The sequence below is a fragment of the Zea mays genome, chromosome 6, assembly GCF_902167145.1.
Source record: "Zea mays cultivar B73 chromosome 6, Zm-B73-REFERENCE-NAM-5.0, whole genome shotgun sequence".
NCBI lineage: Eukaryota > Viridiplantae > Streptophyta > Magnoliopsida > Poales > Poaceae > Zea > Zea mays.
Window position 1 is genome coordinate 18,161,120 of NC_050101.1, and position 15,562 is coordinate 18,176,681.

At 46.0% G+C, this 15,562-nt stretch overlaps 1 protein-coding gene across 14 annotated transcripts in view; it reads right to left on the reverse strand.

Annotated features, from left to right (window-relative positions):
- LOC103629036 (uncharacterized) overlaps positions 1-15,562 on the reverse strand; it is a 40,753-nt gene that overhangs the window by 9,341 nt on the left and 15,850 nt on the right. For 9 of the 14 annotated variants that reach the window (XR_002748646.2, XR_002748643.2, XR_002748641.2 and 6 more), the window contains 3 exons: positions 15,109-15,169; positions 10,391-10,510; positions 6,178-6,297 (listed from right to left, as the gene is read on the reverse strand). Coding sequence is in view for 1 of the 14 variants with exons in the window: in XM_008650231.4 (XP_008648453.2) it covers positions 6,178-6,297; positions 10,391-10,510; positions 15,109-15,169 (301 nt within the window). In the remaining 13 variants the exon portion in view is untranslated. The remainder of the gene's footprint in view (positions 1-6,177; positions 6,298-10,390; positions 10,511-15,108; positions 15,170-15,562) is intronic. The other 5 variants (XR_004850039.1, XR_002263012.3, XR_002263011.3 and 2 more) reach the window with 1 other exon arrangement.

Here is a 15,562-nt window from a genome sequence, read left to right on the forward strand (position 1 = left end):
GCGGCGGGTTTCTGAGTTGAGCAGGAAGGACATGAACCGCCCCTCTCATGGTGTTCATGCTCAATCTGTTCAGAGACGTCCTGCGAGGCCTAGAGGTGCTTTGCCTCTTGCTGCTAGGCCTCAGGGAGTGAGACCACGTGGTGGTCATGCCCGACGAGGTGCTGGTCGTGTGCCATATGGCCAAGGACCCCGTGACAGAGGCTTTGGTTCTTACTTCCCCAGCAACCACAATTTCCTTCTTGTGGTGATCGCTTCCCTTCGGGACCGGGGATGTTTGGTGTTTTCCCTAACACTTTTCAGGGGCAAATGCCGCAGCACTGGTATTCTTCACAGTTTACTTACCCCAGTGCTGTGCCATTTGCTCACCCCGTGTCTTACTGTTGATGCAGGACGGAGGCCTGGAGAACACGTGGCTCATGGATTCAGGCTGTTCGCGCCACATGACCGGAAACTCCAAATGGTTCTCCAGCCTCGACCCCGTGATTGGTAAGGAATACATCACATTCGGGGATAAGTCAAGAGGTAAGGTTATTTCTCGTGGCACCATTCGGGTGAACGAGAGCTTTGTTCTCAAGGATGTTGCTTTGGTTTCGAATCTGCATTTCAATCTGCTTTCAGTTTCGCAACTCCTTGAGGATGACTTTGAAGTGCGTTTTAAAAACGGCTTGTCTCGGGTTTTGGATGCCCGTGGGGATCTTGTTTGCCAGATTTCCCCTTTTGGTCGAGTTTTCAGTGTTGATTTTTCACATTCTTCTGGCCCTTCTCGATGTTTGTTGGCAGGATCTTCCTCTTCTCTTTGGAAGTGGCATAGGAGGCTAGGTCACTTGAGCTTCGATCTTTTGTGTCGTTTGAGCTCACTTGACCTCATCCAAGGATTGCCCAAATTAAATTTTGAGAAAGATCTTGTCTGTCACCCTTGTCGTCATGGCAAAATGATTGCCGCTTCCCATTCCCCGGTCACCAAGGTGCTGACCTCGCATCCTGGCGAATTGCTTCATATGGACACTGTTGGTCCAGCCAGGGTTTGCTCTTTTGGAGGGAAGTGGTATGTGCTTGTGGTTGTCGACGACTACTCTCGCTACTCTTGGGTGTTCTTTATGGCGGCGAAGGATGAGGCTTTTACTCATGCTCGAGATTTGATTCTTCGGTTGCAGAATGAGTTTCCTAAGAATGCCATGAGAGCTATACGCAGTGACAATGGCACAGAATTCAAAAATACTCAGGTTGCAACCTTTTGTGCTTCTTTGGGACTCGAGCATCAGTTTTCCTCTCCGTATGTGCCCCAGCAGAATGGCATTGTTGAACGCAAGAATCGGACCCTTGTTGAGATGGCCAGGACAATGCTTGATGAGCATAGGACTCCTAGGCGTTTTTGGGCCGAAGCGATCAACACTGCTTGCCATGTGTCCAATCGCATCTTTCTTCGGGCTTTTCTGAACAAAACTTCTTATGAGCTGCGATTTGGACGGCCACCCAAGGTTAGCTATTTCAGGGTGTTTGGCTGCAGATGCTTTGTGCTGAAACAGGGAAATTTGGACAAATTTGAGTCTCGGTCTTCTGATGGGGTTTTTCTGGGTTATGCATTACATTCTCGTGCTTATCGTGTTCTTAATCTGGAGACTAACCGCATTATGGAGACTTGTGAGGTTACATTCGATGAGACTGCACCTTGTCCATCCCCTGTCTTTGAGCCTGCAGGTCCAGATCAGATGGGACAGACCATCTTTGTGGAGGAGGAGCACGACGACGCCGATTGGGGTGATCCCGAGCCGACTCCACTGGCTGCCCCAGTCGAGCCTGCTTCCACTATTCGGCTGACGGGCCTGACCCCAATTCTTCCACCACTTGGGGTCCGCTCGAGTCAGCTCCTGCTGAGACTGGAGGAGCTGAGGCTGCTGTTGAGGGGGAGGCCACTTCCTCAAGGGAGGCTCCACAGCACATTCAGCGTCGTCACCCACCTCAGCAGATGATTGGAGAGCTTCACGAGCGAGTCACTCGCTCCAGGTCACAGCAGATTTCTCACTTTGCTCACTCAGCTTTTGTTGCTACTTTTGAGTCCCGGGATGTTGGACATGCTTTATCTGATCCTAACTGGGTTAATGCTATGCATGAGGAGCTTGAAAATTTTGAAAGAAATCAGGTTTGGGTTTTGGTGCCACCTCCTTCTAACTGTCATCCCATCGGTACCAAATGGGTTTTCAAAAACAAACAGAGTGAGGATGGGTTGATAGTGAGAAACAAGGCGAGGTTGGTTGCCCAAGGGTATTGCCAAAAAGAAGGAATTGATTATGAGGAGACCTTTGCCCCTGTTGCCCGTTTAGAGGCCATTAGGATCCTTTTAGCCTTTGCTGCTTCAAAGGGTTTTAAGCTTTTTCAAATGGATGTCAAAAGTGCCTTTTTGAATGGGTATATAGAGGAAGAGGTGTATGTGAGGCAGCCCCCTGGTTTTGAGAGTTCCAAGTTTCCTAACCATGTTTTTAAACTTCAAAAAGCTTTGTATGGTTTGAAACAAGCCCCTAGAGCCTGGTATGAGCGTTTGAAATCTTTTCTGCTTTCAAAAGGTTTTAAAATGGGCTCTGTGGATAAAACCCTTTTTCTCCTCAAGCATGGCAGTGACACCCTTTTAGTCCAGATTTACGTGGATGATATCATCTTTGGTGGTTCTTCTCATGCTCTTGTGTCTAGATTTTCAGATCTTATGAGCAGGGAATTTGAGATGAGCATGATGGGCGAGCTGAACTTCTTTCTTGGGCTGCAAATCAAGCAGACCCAAGAAGGGACCTTTGTGCATCAAGGCAAGTATACAAAGGACGTCCTGAAGAAGTTTGACATGGGCGAGGGCAAGCCTCTTTCGACGCCCATGTCCACATCCGCAACACTTGATATAGATGAGCACGGCGAGCCCGTGGACCAGAAGGAGTACAGGAGCATGATTGGCTCTCTCCTGTATTTGACTGCGACGAGGCCGGACATACACTTCGCAGTGTGTCTGTGCGCTCGTTTCCAGGCTTCCCCACGCACATCTCATAGAACGGCTGTAAAGCGGATTATGAGGTACCTACGTTTCACTCCTGAGTTTGGTTTATGGTACTCCTCATCGTCCGTCCTGTCTTTGTGCGGCTATTCTGATGCTGATTTTGCGGGTTGCCTTTTGGAGCGCAAGTCTACTTCTGGGACTTGTCAGTTTTTGGGGACTTCGTTGGTTTCCTGGTCTTCTCGCAAACAGTCTAGCGTTGCCCTGTCCACCACAGAGGCTGAGTATGTTGCTGCAGCTAGCTGTTGCTCGCAATTGGTTTGGATGATGGCTACCTTACGGGATTTTGGCTTGGATTTTCATCATGTGCCTCTGCTTTGCGATAGCACGAGTGCCATAAGTGTTGCCAAGAATCCTGTGCTGCATTCGAGGACCAATCACATTGATGTCCGCTTTCACTTTCTTCGTGATCATTATGAAAAAGGCGATATCGATTTGCGCCACGTTGATACCCAACGACAGCTTGCTGACATTTTGACCAAACCCCTTGATCAAAAAACATTTGTTCATTTGCGAGGGAAATTGGGTGTTTGTTTCCCTTTTTTATTTGAGGGCTCCCTTTTGGTCTTTTCTTCTTATCTTCTGCTTTTTCATGTAGATTTTAGTCTTTCATTTTCTTTTGTATTATTTCTGCATATCATATTATTTTGAGCTTCACTTGTATAACTGCTAGAATGTGATTATGCTCCTAGTAGTATGTTCTTTGTGTTCATGATGATGCTATGGCATGCTTAGGCTCCTTTTGCTCATATTGATACAATATTGTTGAGCTAAGCCGTTTTCATAATTGTGAACTTGACTATTACTTGCTCAATTTAAAATTGTTCACCATTGAGATTGGCACCTAGCATGTGTAGGATGTGTTGAAATCCTTTTTGCTATTACTAGTATGCTAGGTGGCTATGTCTCATGCCTTGAGTCATTCACTTGTCTTGATTCATTCATTCTGTGCTAAAAAGTCAAAATCAAGATAAGTGACAATCAGAAAGATCGAGATGGATTTGCATTTGTCACCACATCATTGTATCAACACTGCTTCCTTTTGCACTTTTGGATGAACTTGAGCAGTGTAGTGGAAGATCGAAACCGGTGTTTTTAGCTTCTGATTGCTTTTCTGCATAGGCTACACCCGGTTGAAAAGTTGGACAAAAACAATGCTTACAACCTCTCGCACTCACATGCTTTTCAATGAAATTTGGAATCCGCTGCAAAATCCGATAAATCTTGAAAATTTCAAATGGTATCTATTTCAGATATGTTTCTAGCATGATGAGTGACCGCTGTCTGGGGTAGTTCACCTTGTTTACCTGTGATTGGCACTTAGTTGATTTCCTGCTTACTATATGCTTAGTGCTGTCTTTGTGGTGAACACCTCTTTGAAATGCTTAAAACTGAATCAAAATGCTTACACTTCACATATCTTGTGCATATAATCAGTTTGAGCATCTGCTAGCACGTGCATTTATTGCTGCACACTTAGCACAGCACCACTTAGAACATTTTTACACTCTGACTGGTATACTCCTGAAGCTCCTGCATTTTCTCCATTTCCTACTCTCTGTTCCATTTCTGCATTTTCTCAGGGGGAGTTCTCTTGTCGAGGGGAAGTTTTTCTTTCTACCCTTGTTTGTGCTTGATGAGTTCACTTGTCAACAAGGGGGAGAGTGTGACGGAACCTCCCAAGTAATTAGGCCCACCTACAATTGTCCTTGTCTAACAGACATCAGACACCCTGTAGGTGTTCCTAAGTTACTTGACAAGCTCGGTATCTTTCCTTACCTCACCAGGAACGTTTCACCCGTCTTGCAGACATTACAGATCATCGGAGATAAAGAAATGCGGAAGCGATTACATAATCTTACATTTATTTCCAAAGTAAGCTCAAGTTAAGTTATTACAGACCAGTTCTAAAAAGTGAGTGCATAAGAGTAATAATTATACAAACCGGGGAGACACAACTTCTCCCGAAGGACTAAAAAAACAAAAGATCTCAAGTGGAGGACCGAGTCCTCCCGCACTTCAGTCTTGATGTTCTCCCTTGGGAACCACCTTAGTACAGAAGCAGCAAAAGTCTGCTACTTCCCCTCCTAAAAACAACAAAGGGATAAACCCTGAGTATGGAATTACTCAGCAAGTCTTACCCGACTAAGGAAAAGACTCTCAAGGGTATGCTGGATATATGGGAGTCAAGGTAAGGCTTTCCAATAGTCAAAAGACTCTGTTTTGCAGAAATGCTTACTAAAGTGGATCCTTAAAAATCCAATTTTATTTATCAAGTTAGGTAGAATTACCTGCACTAGAGTTCTTTCTACCCTAGTTCAATCACTGGTCCTGCACTAGCCAATTTCTTAACCAAAAACCCATCATCTTTAGTGGAATGCTACGTGTAGGGCAGTGACCAAGTCTTCATAACCGCGAAGGTACGGCGATCCGAATCGATTATACTCAGCTGAGGATCTCCAATCACACGACATATGTAGCACTTAACCCTTGCATATGTCAACCCGCCACCGGGGTTCTTAAGACCGGATCAGGTTCACGCAAACCGAGAGCACAGATACACCACCGTCCAGCCTCTTGCCACGGAGGGTACACGCTACTCTCGCCACCGCTCCACTCCCATTTCGTGTTATCTTATTCCGGCCTTAGTCTGCCCGAGGCAAGGCTTACCCATGACGAGGCATGTGACCAGTTAAAGGGTCCTCGATCATCAAGCCTACATCGAGACGGTCCTTAATCGACTCAGACGGAGACACTACACGAGACTCTCTTTCTCGTGCAAGTCACCCGCCCGGTCTCAGCTTAATCTTTTCAAACCTAAAGTTTGGTACCTGGCAGAGGTACATCTTTTCCGATGTTGAATCCATCACGGCCGTGATGGATTCACCATCAAGTTTTATTTTCGAAAACATCCCTCCCACTTTGCCAAACATATTTTGTAAAACAAATCCTTTTGTTTTTCTAAAGCAATACTAAGCAAAGTAAAACCTTTTTGTAAAAACAGGATCTCAAGGAGGGTAATCAAAATCAAGGAAGGCAATGCAAGAATTGTTTAATCAATCAACTCCTATCACCTAATGCAGCAAGTAAGTGAGAAAGATTTTAAAAACATCAAGGAAGGTGGCAAATGCACCGGGGCTTGCCTTTGTTATCAGAGGTGTCTTGCTCGGATCCGCAGATATCAAAATAAAAGCAATTGTCTGCCTGAGGATCAGAGGTGGGTGGTATCCCTTCTTCAACAACTTCTTCTTCTTCTTCTTGCTCTAATATAACCATATACATATATAAGGATGGATGTCATGGAATGCTCATGAGGATGCAAAGATAACATAAACTTGTTATTTATGTCTTGAGTACAACTTTCCTTCACGGAGTTCCGGGAACTTAGGGTTTCCGGAGTCGGTAAAGGAGTTCATGGAGCAGGGGGGGTGGTTTTGGGTTTAGTGATCAAACAAGGTCCAAATCAAACCAAACTCTACCCATGGCTTCTAAATAATGTGAAAAGCTCACATAAAAAGTTTGGGGAATTTTGGACTTATTATTTATTTTCTAAAAATCCAGAACCATTGGTTTAGGCTGTTTTAAATATCCTAAAATTCCCTATTCAAACTAAAAATCATAAAACTATTTTTATTAAATACTATGGAAAATAACAAGCCTAGGAAAATTGGTCTCACAATTTTATGATTTTTCTACAGTTTTCTACAATTTTTCAAAGCTTCACTGAAAAAGAAAAGGAGAAAGATAGGAACAGTAGTGGGCCGAATTCCGGTCCAGGCGGCCCAACACCAGGGAGAACAGCGCGCTCGCGCCCGCGCGCGCGCCGCGCCCAGGCAATTTTGCAAAAAGGGCCTTGCGCTTCAGGCTAATTCGAAACAGGTCCTTTCACTATTGCAGTGAGTCACTGACGAATTGCACAAATGCCCTTGGGTTTCCTTTTCTTTCCCGCGATAACCCCTGAACACGCCATGCTCGCTGTTCACCCTGGACGGGGTCTGTACCGGCCATGGCCGGCAACGACTGCCCGGACTACCCACCAGGGAGGCATCACTGACCTAAGGCAGCTTAGGAACAACCATTAAACTAGCATGAACTCTCCTGGGAATTGCTTGTCCACGCATACGGCGGAAACCGGGGCGTCGAGCTCACGTTCTCGTGCAACCATGGCCGGACTCAGCGAACAGACGCCACCGAGAGCATCACCGGCATGCAGAGGCACGAAAACAGCATGCGAATTGAACGGCGACTCACCCGAATCGGCTGGCCACGGGAGGGCTGGGTTTCACGGTGCGGCGGACGGAATTGGGGAAAGTGTGGAATTAGAGCTCGTCGGTGAACCACGGGGCGCAATACTGGACGTCGAGATACTTAACTACCATACGGAACTACGGGCGCGGTCAATTTGTAGGATCTCCAAGCGGTGGTAGGGAATTTTGGTTAAGCGCGGTGGCGGCCGGAGGGAACATGGACACAGGAGCAAGGGATGGGTGGCTTTTACCGTGGCGCTTCCTCCGGTGATCACCGGTTGAGGAGCTACGGCGGCAATTGGTGAGCTGGTGCGGCTAGGGACGACGTGGTGAGAAGCTTGGAGCGTGGCACAACCGCGGTGAAGCACGGCGACTCCGATGACGGCCATACGGCCACGTCGCCGGTGAACAACTCCGGCTGGGCTTGGGCGGTGGCGCCACGTAAGGTTGTTCCACCCCGACGTTATCCGTTCCTTACTGAGCCAAATTGAGACGGCGGCGACACGAATTGCGGTGGTGAGTCACCGACGGTGAGATACGCGGCACCGCAGATCTTTTGTTACTGTACCATGGCAAAGATCATCAGCCGACCTGACAGCGTGATTTGCAGGGCTATTTACTCCCAATTTTGTGTAGTGACGGAGCAAGCTTCCTATACCAAAGTTATAGCCCCATGTTCCAGCTACAACTTTGCTATGGGAATCATACCCAAACTTGCACTGGATCTTATTTAAATCCGGGTTCAAAGATTGACCCACCCCACTGTCAGACCAGTTTCAGTCATCAGTCAGCCTGACAGTCTGATTTTAAGTGGGATTATCTCCAAATATTCCTTAACAACTATGCTCACAACCTTAAGCAAAGTTGTTATCCTTTGTTTGGTCTGCAAGTTTGGTGTGGTAACCTAGGACAAATTCTTATTAATTTGTAAGATACAAGGGCTCAAAGTTGAAGAAAACACACTGATTTCAGACTTAAGACTCTATAGTGCTTAAGAGGTGATTCTTGCAAATAAGCCCAAAACTTAGGGTTTAACTTGCAAATTCACATATTTGTGAACCAAATGACTATATATGTTCAAACATAGTAGTTTTTTACACTTTAGTCCAAAGGTTCACCACTTTTGCACATAAGCCCCTGGGTTTTGGTTTTAGGGTTTTCCAGGGTTCCAATTGAGGTTTCTGGTATCCCAGAGGTATAAAAGTGACTCAAGTTTATTCTTGGGGTCATTTTATGATTTTTACCCTAAAGCTTTTAGGTTTTCTCAACTTGGGTTAAATTTTACCCCTTTAACCACTATTTAGGTTTAAGCCCTTAAACCAGGGTCCTATTTGTAAAACAGTAAAACAATAGAACTTGTTTGAAATTTTTGCCTAGTGAATGCACTCTAGGTGTGTCAAACATATGCAATGCCAATGCTATGATGTCATGCTCAAGTTTTAGTTACAGTAACACCAGGGGTGTTACATCCTTCCCCCCATAAAAGAATCTCGTCCCGAGATTAAAAATCCTAGGGTAGGTAATGGTAAAGGAAACACATCACATTTTTATTTCTTAAGTTTTTGGTACAAAGCAAGGGTAATGTGGGGGTTACTTCTCTATTACACAGTTATACAGGCTTTACAATTTACATGAGGTTAAAAAGCCTCCCAAGTAATCAGGCCCACCTACAGTTGTCCTTGTCTAACAGACATCAGACACCCTGTAGGTGTTCCTAAGTTACTTGACAAGCTCGGTATCTTTCCTTACCTCACCAGGAACGTTTCACCCGTCTTGCAGACATTACAGATCATCGGAGATAAAGAAATGCGGAAGCGATTACATAATCTTACATTTATTTCCAAAGTAAGCTCAAGTTAAGTTATTACAGACCAGTTCTAAAAAGTGAGTGCATAAGGGTAATAATTATACAAACCGGGGAGACACAACTTCTCCCGAAGGACTAAAAAAACAAAAGATCTCAAGTGGAGGACCGAGTCCTCCCGCACTTCAGTCTTGATGTTCTCCCTTGGGAACCACCTTAGTACAGAAGCAGCAAAAGTCTGCTACTTCCCCTCCTAAAAACAACAAAGGGATAAACCCTGAGTATGGAATTACTCAGCAAGTCTTACCCGACTAAGGAAAAGACTCTCAAGGGTATGCTGGATATATGGGAGTCAAGGTAAGGCTTTCCAATAGTCAAAAGACTCTGTTTTGCAGAAATGCTTACTAAAGTGGATCCTTAAAAATCCAATTTTATTTATCAAGTTAGGTAGAATTACCTGCACTAGAGTTCTTTCTACCCTAGTTCAATCACTGGTCCTGCACTAGCCAATTTCTTAACCAAAAACCCATCATCTTTAGTGGAATGCTACGTGTAGGGCAGTGACCAAGTCTTCATAACCGCGAAGGTACGGCGATCCGAATCGATTATACTCAGCTGAGGATCTCCAATCACACGACATATGTAGCACTTAACCCTTGCATATGTCAACCCGCCACCGGGGTTCTTAAGACCGGATCAGGTTCACGCAAACCGAGAGCACAGATACACCACCGTCCAGCCTCTTGCCACGGAGGGTACACGCTACTCTCGCCACCGCTCCACTCCCATTTCGTGTTATCTTATTCCGGCCTTAGTCTGCCCGAGGCAAGGCTTACCCATGACGAGGCATGTGACCAGTTAAAGGGTCCTCGATCATCAAGCCTACATCGAGACGGTCCTTAATCGACTCAGACGGAGACACTACACGAGACTCTCTTTCTCGTGCAAGTCACCCGCCCGGTCTCAGCTTAATCTTTTCAAACCTAAAGTTTGGTACCTGGCAGAGGTACATCTTTTCCGATGTTGAATCCATCACGGCCGTGATGGATTCACCATCAAGTTTTATTTTCAAAAACATCCCTCCCACTTTGCCAAACATATTTTGTAAAACAAATCCTTTTGTTTTTCTAAAGCAATACTAAGCAAAGTAAAACCTTTTTGTAAAAACAGGATCTCAAGGAGGGTAATCAAAATCAAGGAAGGCAATGCAAGAATTGTTTAATCAATCAACTCCTATCACCTAATGCAGCAAGTGAGAAAGATTTTAAAAACATCAAGGAAGGTGGCAAATGCACCGGGGCTTGCCTTTGTTATCAGAGGTGTCTTGCTCGGATCCGCAGATATCAAAATAAAAGCAATTGTCTGCCTGAGGATCAGAGGTGGGTGGTATCCCTTCTTCAACAACTTCTTCTTCTTCTTCTTGCTCTAATATAACCATATACATATATAAGGATGGATGTCATGGAATGCTCATGAGGATGCAAAGATAACATAAACTTGTTATTTATGTCTTGAGTACAACTTTCCTTCACGGAGTTCCGGGAACTTAGGGTTTCCGGAGTCGGTAAAGGAGTTCATGGAGCAGGGGGGGTGGTTTTGGGTTTAGTGATCAAACAAGGTCCAAATCAAACCAAACTCTACCCATGGCTTCTAAATAATGTGAAAAGCTCACATAAAAAGTTTGGGGAATTTTGGACTTATTATTTATTTTCTAAAAATCCAGAACCATTGGTTTAGGCTGTTTTAAATATCCTAAAATTCCCTATTCAAACTAAAAATCATAAAACTATTTTTATTAAATACTATGGAAAATAACAAGCCTAGGAAAATTGGTCTCACAATTTTATGATTTTTCTACAGTTTTCTACAATTTTTCAAAGCTTCACTGAAAAAGAAAAGGAGAAAGATAGGAACAGTAGTGGGCCGAATTCCGGTCCAGGCGGCCCAACACCAGGGAGAACAGCGCGCTCGCGCCCGCGCGCGCGCCGCGCCCAGGCAATTTTGCAAAAAGGGCCTTGCGCTTCAGGCTAATTCGAAACAGGTCCTTTCACTATTGCAGTGAGTCACTGACGAATTGCACAAATGCCCTTGGGTTTCCTTTTCTTTCCCGCGATAACCCCTGAACACGCCATGCTCGCTGTTCACCCTGGACGGGGTCTGTACCGGCCATGGCCGGCGACGACTGCCCGGACTACCCACCGGGGAGGCATCACTGACCTAAGGCAGCTTAGGAACAACCATTAAACTAGCATGAACTCTCCTGGGAATTGCTTGTCCACGCATACGGCGGAAACCGGGGCGTCGAGCTCACGTTCCCGTGCAACCATGGCCGGACTGAGCGAACAGACGCCACCGAGAGCATCACCGGCATGCAGAGGCACGAAAACAGCATGCGAATTGAACGGCGACTCACCCGAATCGGCTGGCCACGGGAGGGCTGGGTTTCACGGTGCGGCGGACGGAATTGGGGAAAGTGTGGAATTAGAGCTCGTCGGTGAACCACGGGGCGCAATACTGGACGTCGAGATACTTAACTACCATACGGAACTACGGGCGCGGTCAATTTGTAGGATCTCCAAGCGGTGGTAGGGAATTTTGGTTAAGCGCGGTGGCGGCCGGAGGGAACATGGACACAGGAGCAAGGGATGGGTGGCTTTTACCGTGGCGCTTCCTCCGGTGATCACCGGTTGAGGAGCTACGGCGGCAATTGGTGAGCTGGTGCGGCTAGGGACGACGTGGTGAGAAGCTTGGAGCGTGGCACAACCGCGGTGAAGCACGGCGACTCCGATGACGGCCATACGGCCACGTCGCCGGTGAACAACTCCGGCTGGGCTTGGGCGGTGGCGCCACGTAAGGTTGTTCCACCCCGACGTTATCCGTTCCTTACTGAGCCAAATTGCGACGGCGGCGACACGAATTGCGGTGGTGAGTCACCGACGGTGAGATACACGGCACCGCAGATCTTTTGTTACTGTACCATGGCAAAGATCATCAGCCGACCTGACAGCGTGATTTGCAGGGCTATTTACTCCCAATTTTGTGTAGTGACGGAGCAAGCTTCCTATACCAAAGTTATAGCCCCATGTTCCAGCTACAACTTTGCTATGGGAATCATACCCAAACTTGCACTGGATCTTATTTAAATCCGGGTTCAAAGATTGACCCACCCCACTGTCAGACCAGTTTCAGTCATCAGTCAGCCTGACAGTCTGATTTTAAGTGGGATTATCTCCAAATATTCCTTAACAACTATGCTCACAACCTTAAGCAAAGTTGTTATCCTTTGTTTGGTCTGCAAGTTTGGTGTGGTAACCTAGGACAAATTCTTATTAATTTGTAAGATACAAGGGCTCAAAGTTGAAGAAAACACACTGATTTCAGACTTAGACTCTATAGTGCTTAAGAGGTGATTCTTGCAAATAAGCCCAAAACTTAGGGTTTAACTTGCAAATTCACATATTTGTGAACCAAATGACTATATATGTTCAAACATAGTAGTTTTTTACACTTTAGTCCAAAGGTTCACCACTTTTGCACATAAGCCCCTGGGTTTTGGTTTTAGGGTTTTCCAGGGTTCCAATTGAGGTTTCTGGTATCCCAGGGGTATAAAAGTGACTCAAGTTTATTCTTGGGGTCATTTTATGATTTTTACCCTAAAGCTTTTAGGTTTTCTCAACTTGGGTTAAATTTTACCCCTTTAACCACTATTTAGGTTTAAGCCCTTAAACCAGGGTCCTATTTGTAAAACAGTAAAACAATAGAACTTGTTTGAAATTTTTGCCTAGTGAATACACTCTAGGTGTGTCAAACATATGCAATGCCAATGCTATGATGTCATGCTCAAGTTTTAGTTACAGTAACACCAGGGGTGTTACAGAGAGATTTTGGGATTTCACGATTCCTCTTTCAAGGGAGAGAAATTTGGTCTTTCGAGCTTCCTCTCATCCAAGGGGGAGAGATATGTTACTTGGAGCTGTTGGTCTTCTGGGAGAGATTTTGGGAGTATTGTGACAGGGGGAGGAGAATTGAGCCTTTTGGAGCTGTTGCTAGTCGTGTTGAGCCGTTTGCCTCTTTCTGGAGGAACTAGCTTTGATTTTAGCTTTTGTGCTGATTTTATGCTCTGATTTGGTTCGTATGCTCCGATGAAGCTTTTTAAGTTCTGATGAGTTTTTGGCTGCTGGCTAGTGGTGTTGAGCCCTGCTTTTGCCTCTTATTGAGGGCTTGCCTTTTCCTGCTTGGTCGTGTTGAGCCGTTGCCCATTTCTTTGGGGACCAAGCTTTGCTTACTCTAAATGACTTGATTTGGCTTTTATCTGGCTTTTGGTCATTTGTGTGAGTTTCTCTTCTTCTTCCTCTTTCTGCTTTCATATGCTCATATGGTGGTGTTGACAATGCACTCATCAAGGGGGAGATTGCGAACACAAGGTTGATGTGTCCCTTGTGGTTCGGGTTGATGATGAGTGATTGTCAACGGGTAGCACTCTGGGGTAGTCAGTGGACTGACCAGAGTGTGAGATTATGCTTGTGCAACCATGTCGGGCGGCTTGTGGTGTGCAGGTGTGGAGCACAGGGACGGTGGTCGACGGCTGAGGTGAAGGTCATGCGGGCTCATGCTGATGGACCGGGAGCGGTGAAGGGCGAGTGCTGGGTCTTGACTGACGGACCGGAGCAGCCGGGTGACTAGCTGTGGTGGCTGACACCTGGGACACGCACTCACGCGAGGACGTGGTGGAGTGGACCATGTTGCCGGCGTGGTCGAGGACTGGCGGGACACGCGTCTGATCGTGGAGATGCGCACGCGGTGTGGTACTCACGATGGGTTTGGTGGTTTGGGCCTCAAAACCACCCAGCGCTACGGATGGCGGGTTTTGCTGAGTTTGGGCCTCAAAACTCGGCGGCGGCGGTTCCGGAGGGAACCGGTGGCGGCACGTGGCATGATCGCAGAGGGTGCGTCAAGGCGAAGCAACTCTGTGAGAAGGACGTGGCCGTCGGATCAATTATCCAGGAGTTGGTCCATTTCGCCCCCAGTGGAGTGGATAGGCTCTATGTAAATAGGGTTAGTTTAGGAATAGAAATAACCCTCTATGGTCTATAAATAGAGGGGTAGGGCTGATTATTTCAGTATCCTTGGCTGCCATTTTGTTTTAGACTACTCATTCTAGAGCTCCTAGTTTTCCCTCTAGTAGCCACCTCTTGTGCCAAGTGATCCACAGCGATTTTGTAACCTTCGACTGTGTTCTTGATCTTCAAGTTTAATCCGAGGAAGGGTCGCCGGTACGGCCCACAGCGTTTGTTCACATCTCCATCTCAGTTTTACATACTTGCTGAAATTTGGAGTTGTTTTGGTCACTTGTTCTTCCTTTCCCCCTCTCTTGTGTTTTTGGTGGAAAATCTTTGATTCTTTTGAGAGGATTTGGTTTGAGGATTGTTTGGTGGTGAGTTGCACTTCTCGGATCACTACATACGCCCACTCGGTGCAGTTTTTGGTCGTGATTTGAGAAGAACTCAGTTTGAACTCGTTCTAGAAAACCCCAACAAAACCCCAATTTCTGGCTGTAATTTTAGATCTGCGGTTGACTCACAAGTCCGATTGAGCTCAAAATTTGTGGAGACCTTGGAAACATATCTGCTCAGGTGTGTGCAAAATTTCATCTCAATCGGAGTTTGTTTGGTTCAGTTTTGGATCCAAGAACAGAATTTCGTGCTGCTGAAAACAGCACTTGTTCGCGACACGGTTTTGGACCGATTCGGACTTTTCGGTGTCCGATTTGCGATCCGTTTGTTTTGCTGGTCTCATGTGAGTATTAGGAACATTTTGTAATCATGAGATCACTGGTTCGCTGATGTGTTCTTGGTTTGAGCGCTTGCTTCATCTCAATTGAAGCGTGGCGTTCATTTTCAGTGTTTGGAGGCAAAATTTGATTGGCTCCCATTCACCCCCCTCTGGTCGTCTCACCGGTCCTACATCCTGATAACGAGCAGCAAATAAAAACAATAGCAGTGGAAACTCTCCTAAATCTGCACCAGTAAACCAGCCAGGAAAAAAAAGGCCGGTGACTCCCCGAGCCGTCGCTCCAACAATGTCCTAGACACGGAGGAAACAAAAATCAACAAAAATGCACAGAACAAGCTGAACTAAAAAACACGAGAAAAGACTGAATCAAACACAGTGCACTAAGACATGGCAATATGAGCAACTCTGCATAATAGGAACGCAATAATCTCTAAACCTGGCTGGGGAAGCGCAAAAAAAAACAGTATTACCTGCATGTCACCATTCCCTCCTTAAAATGATATACCAGGCCATGCAAACTCCTATGCAGCTTATACCACACTGGGCAGAGCTAAGTCCAGTAACTACGAACTAAACACAATCTCTAAACTGTCGTAGGATTACATAGCACGTCTAAGTTTGCAAGCGCAAAAAATGCGCTTATGGAATCCAATGGCGACATGGCAACACCATGTAGAGCTGTGA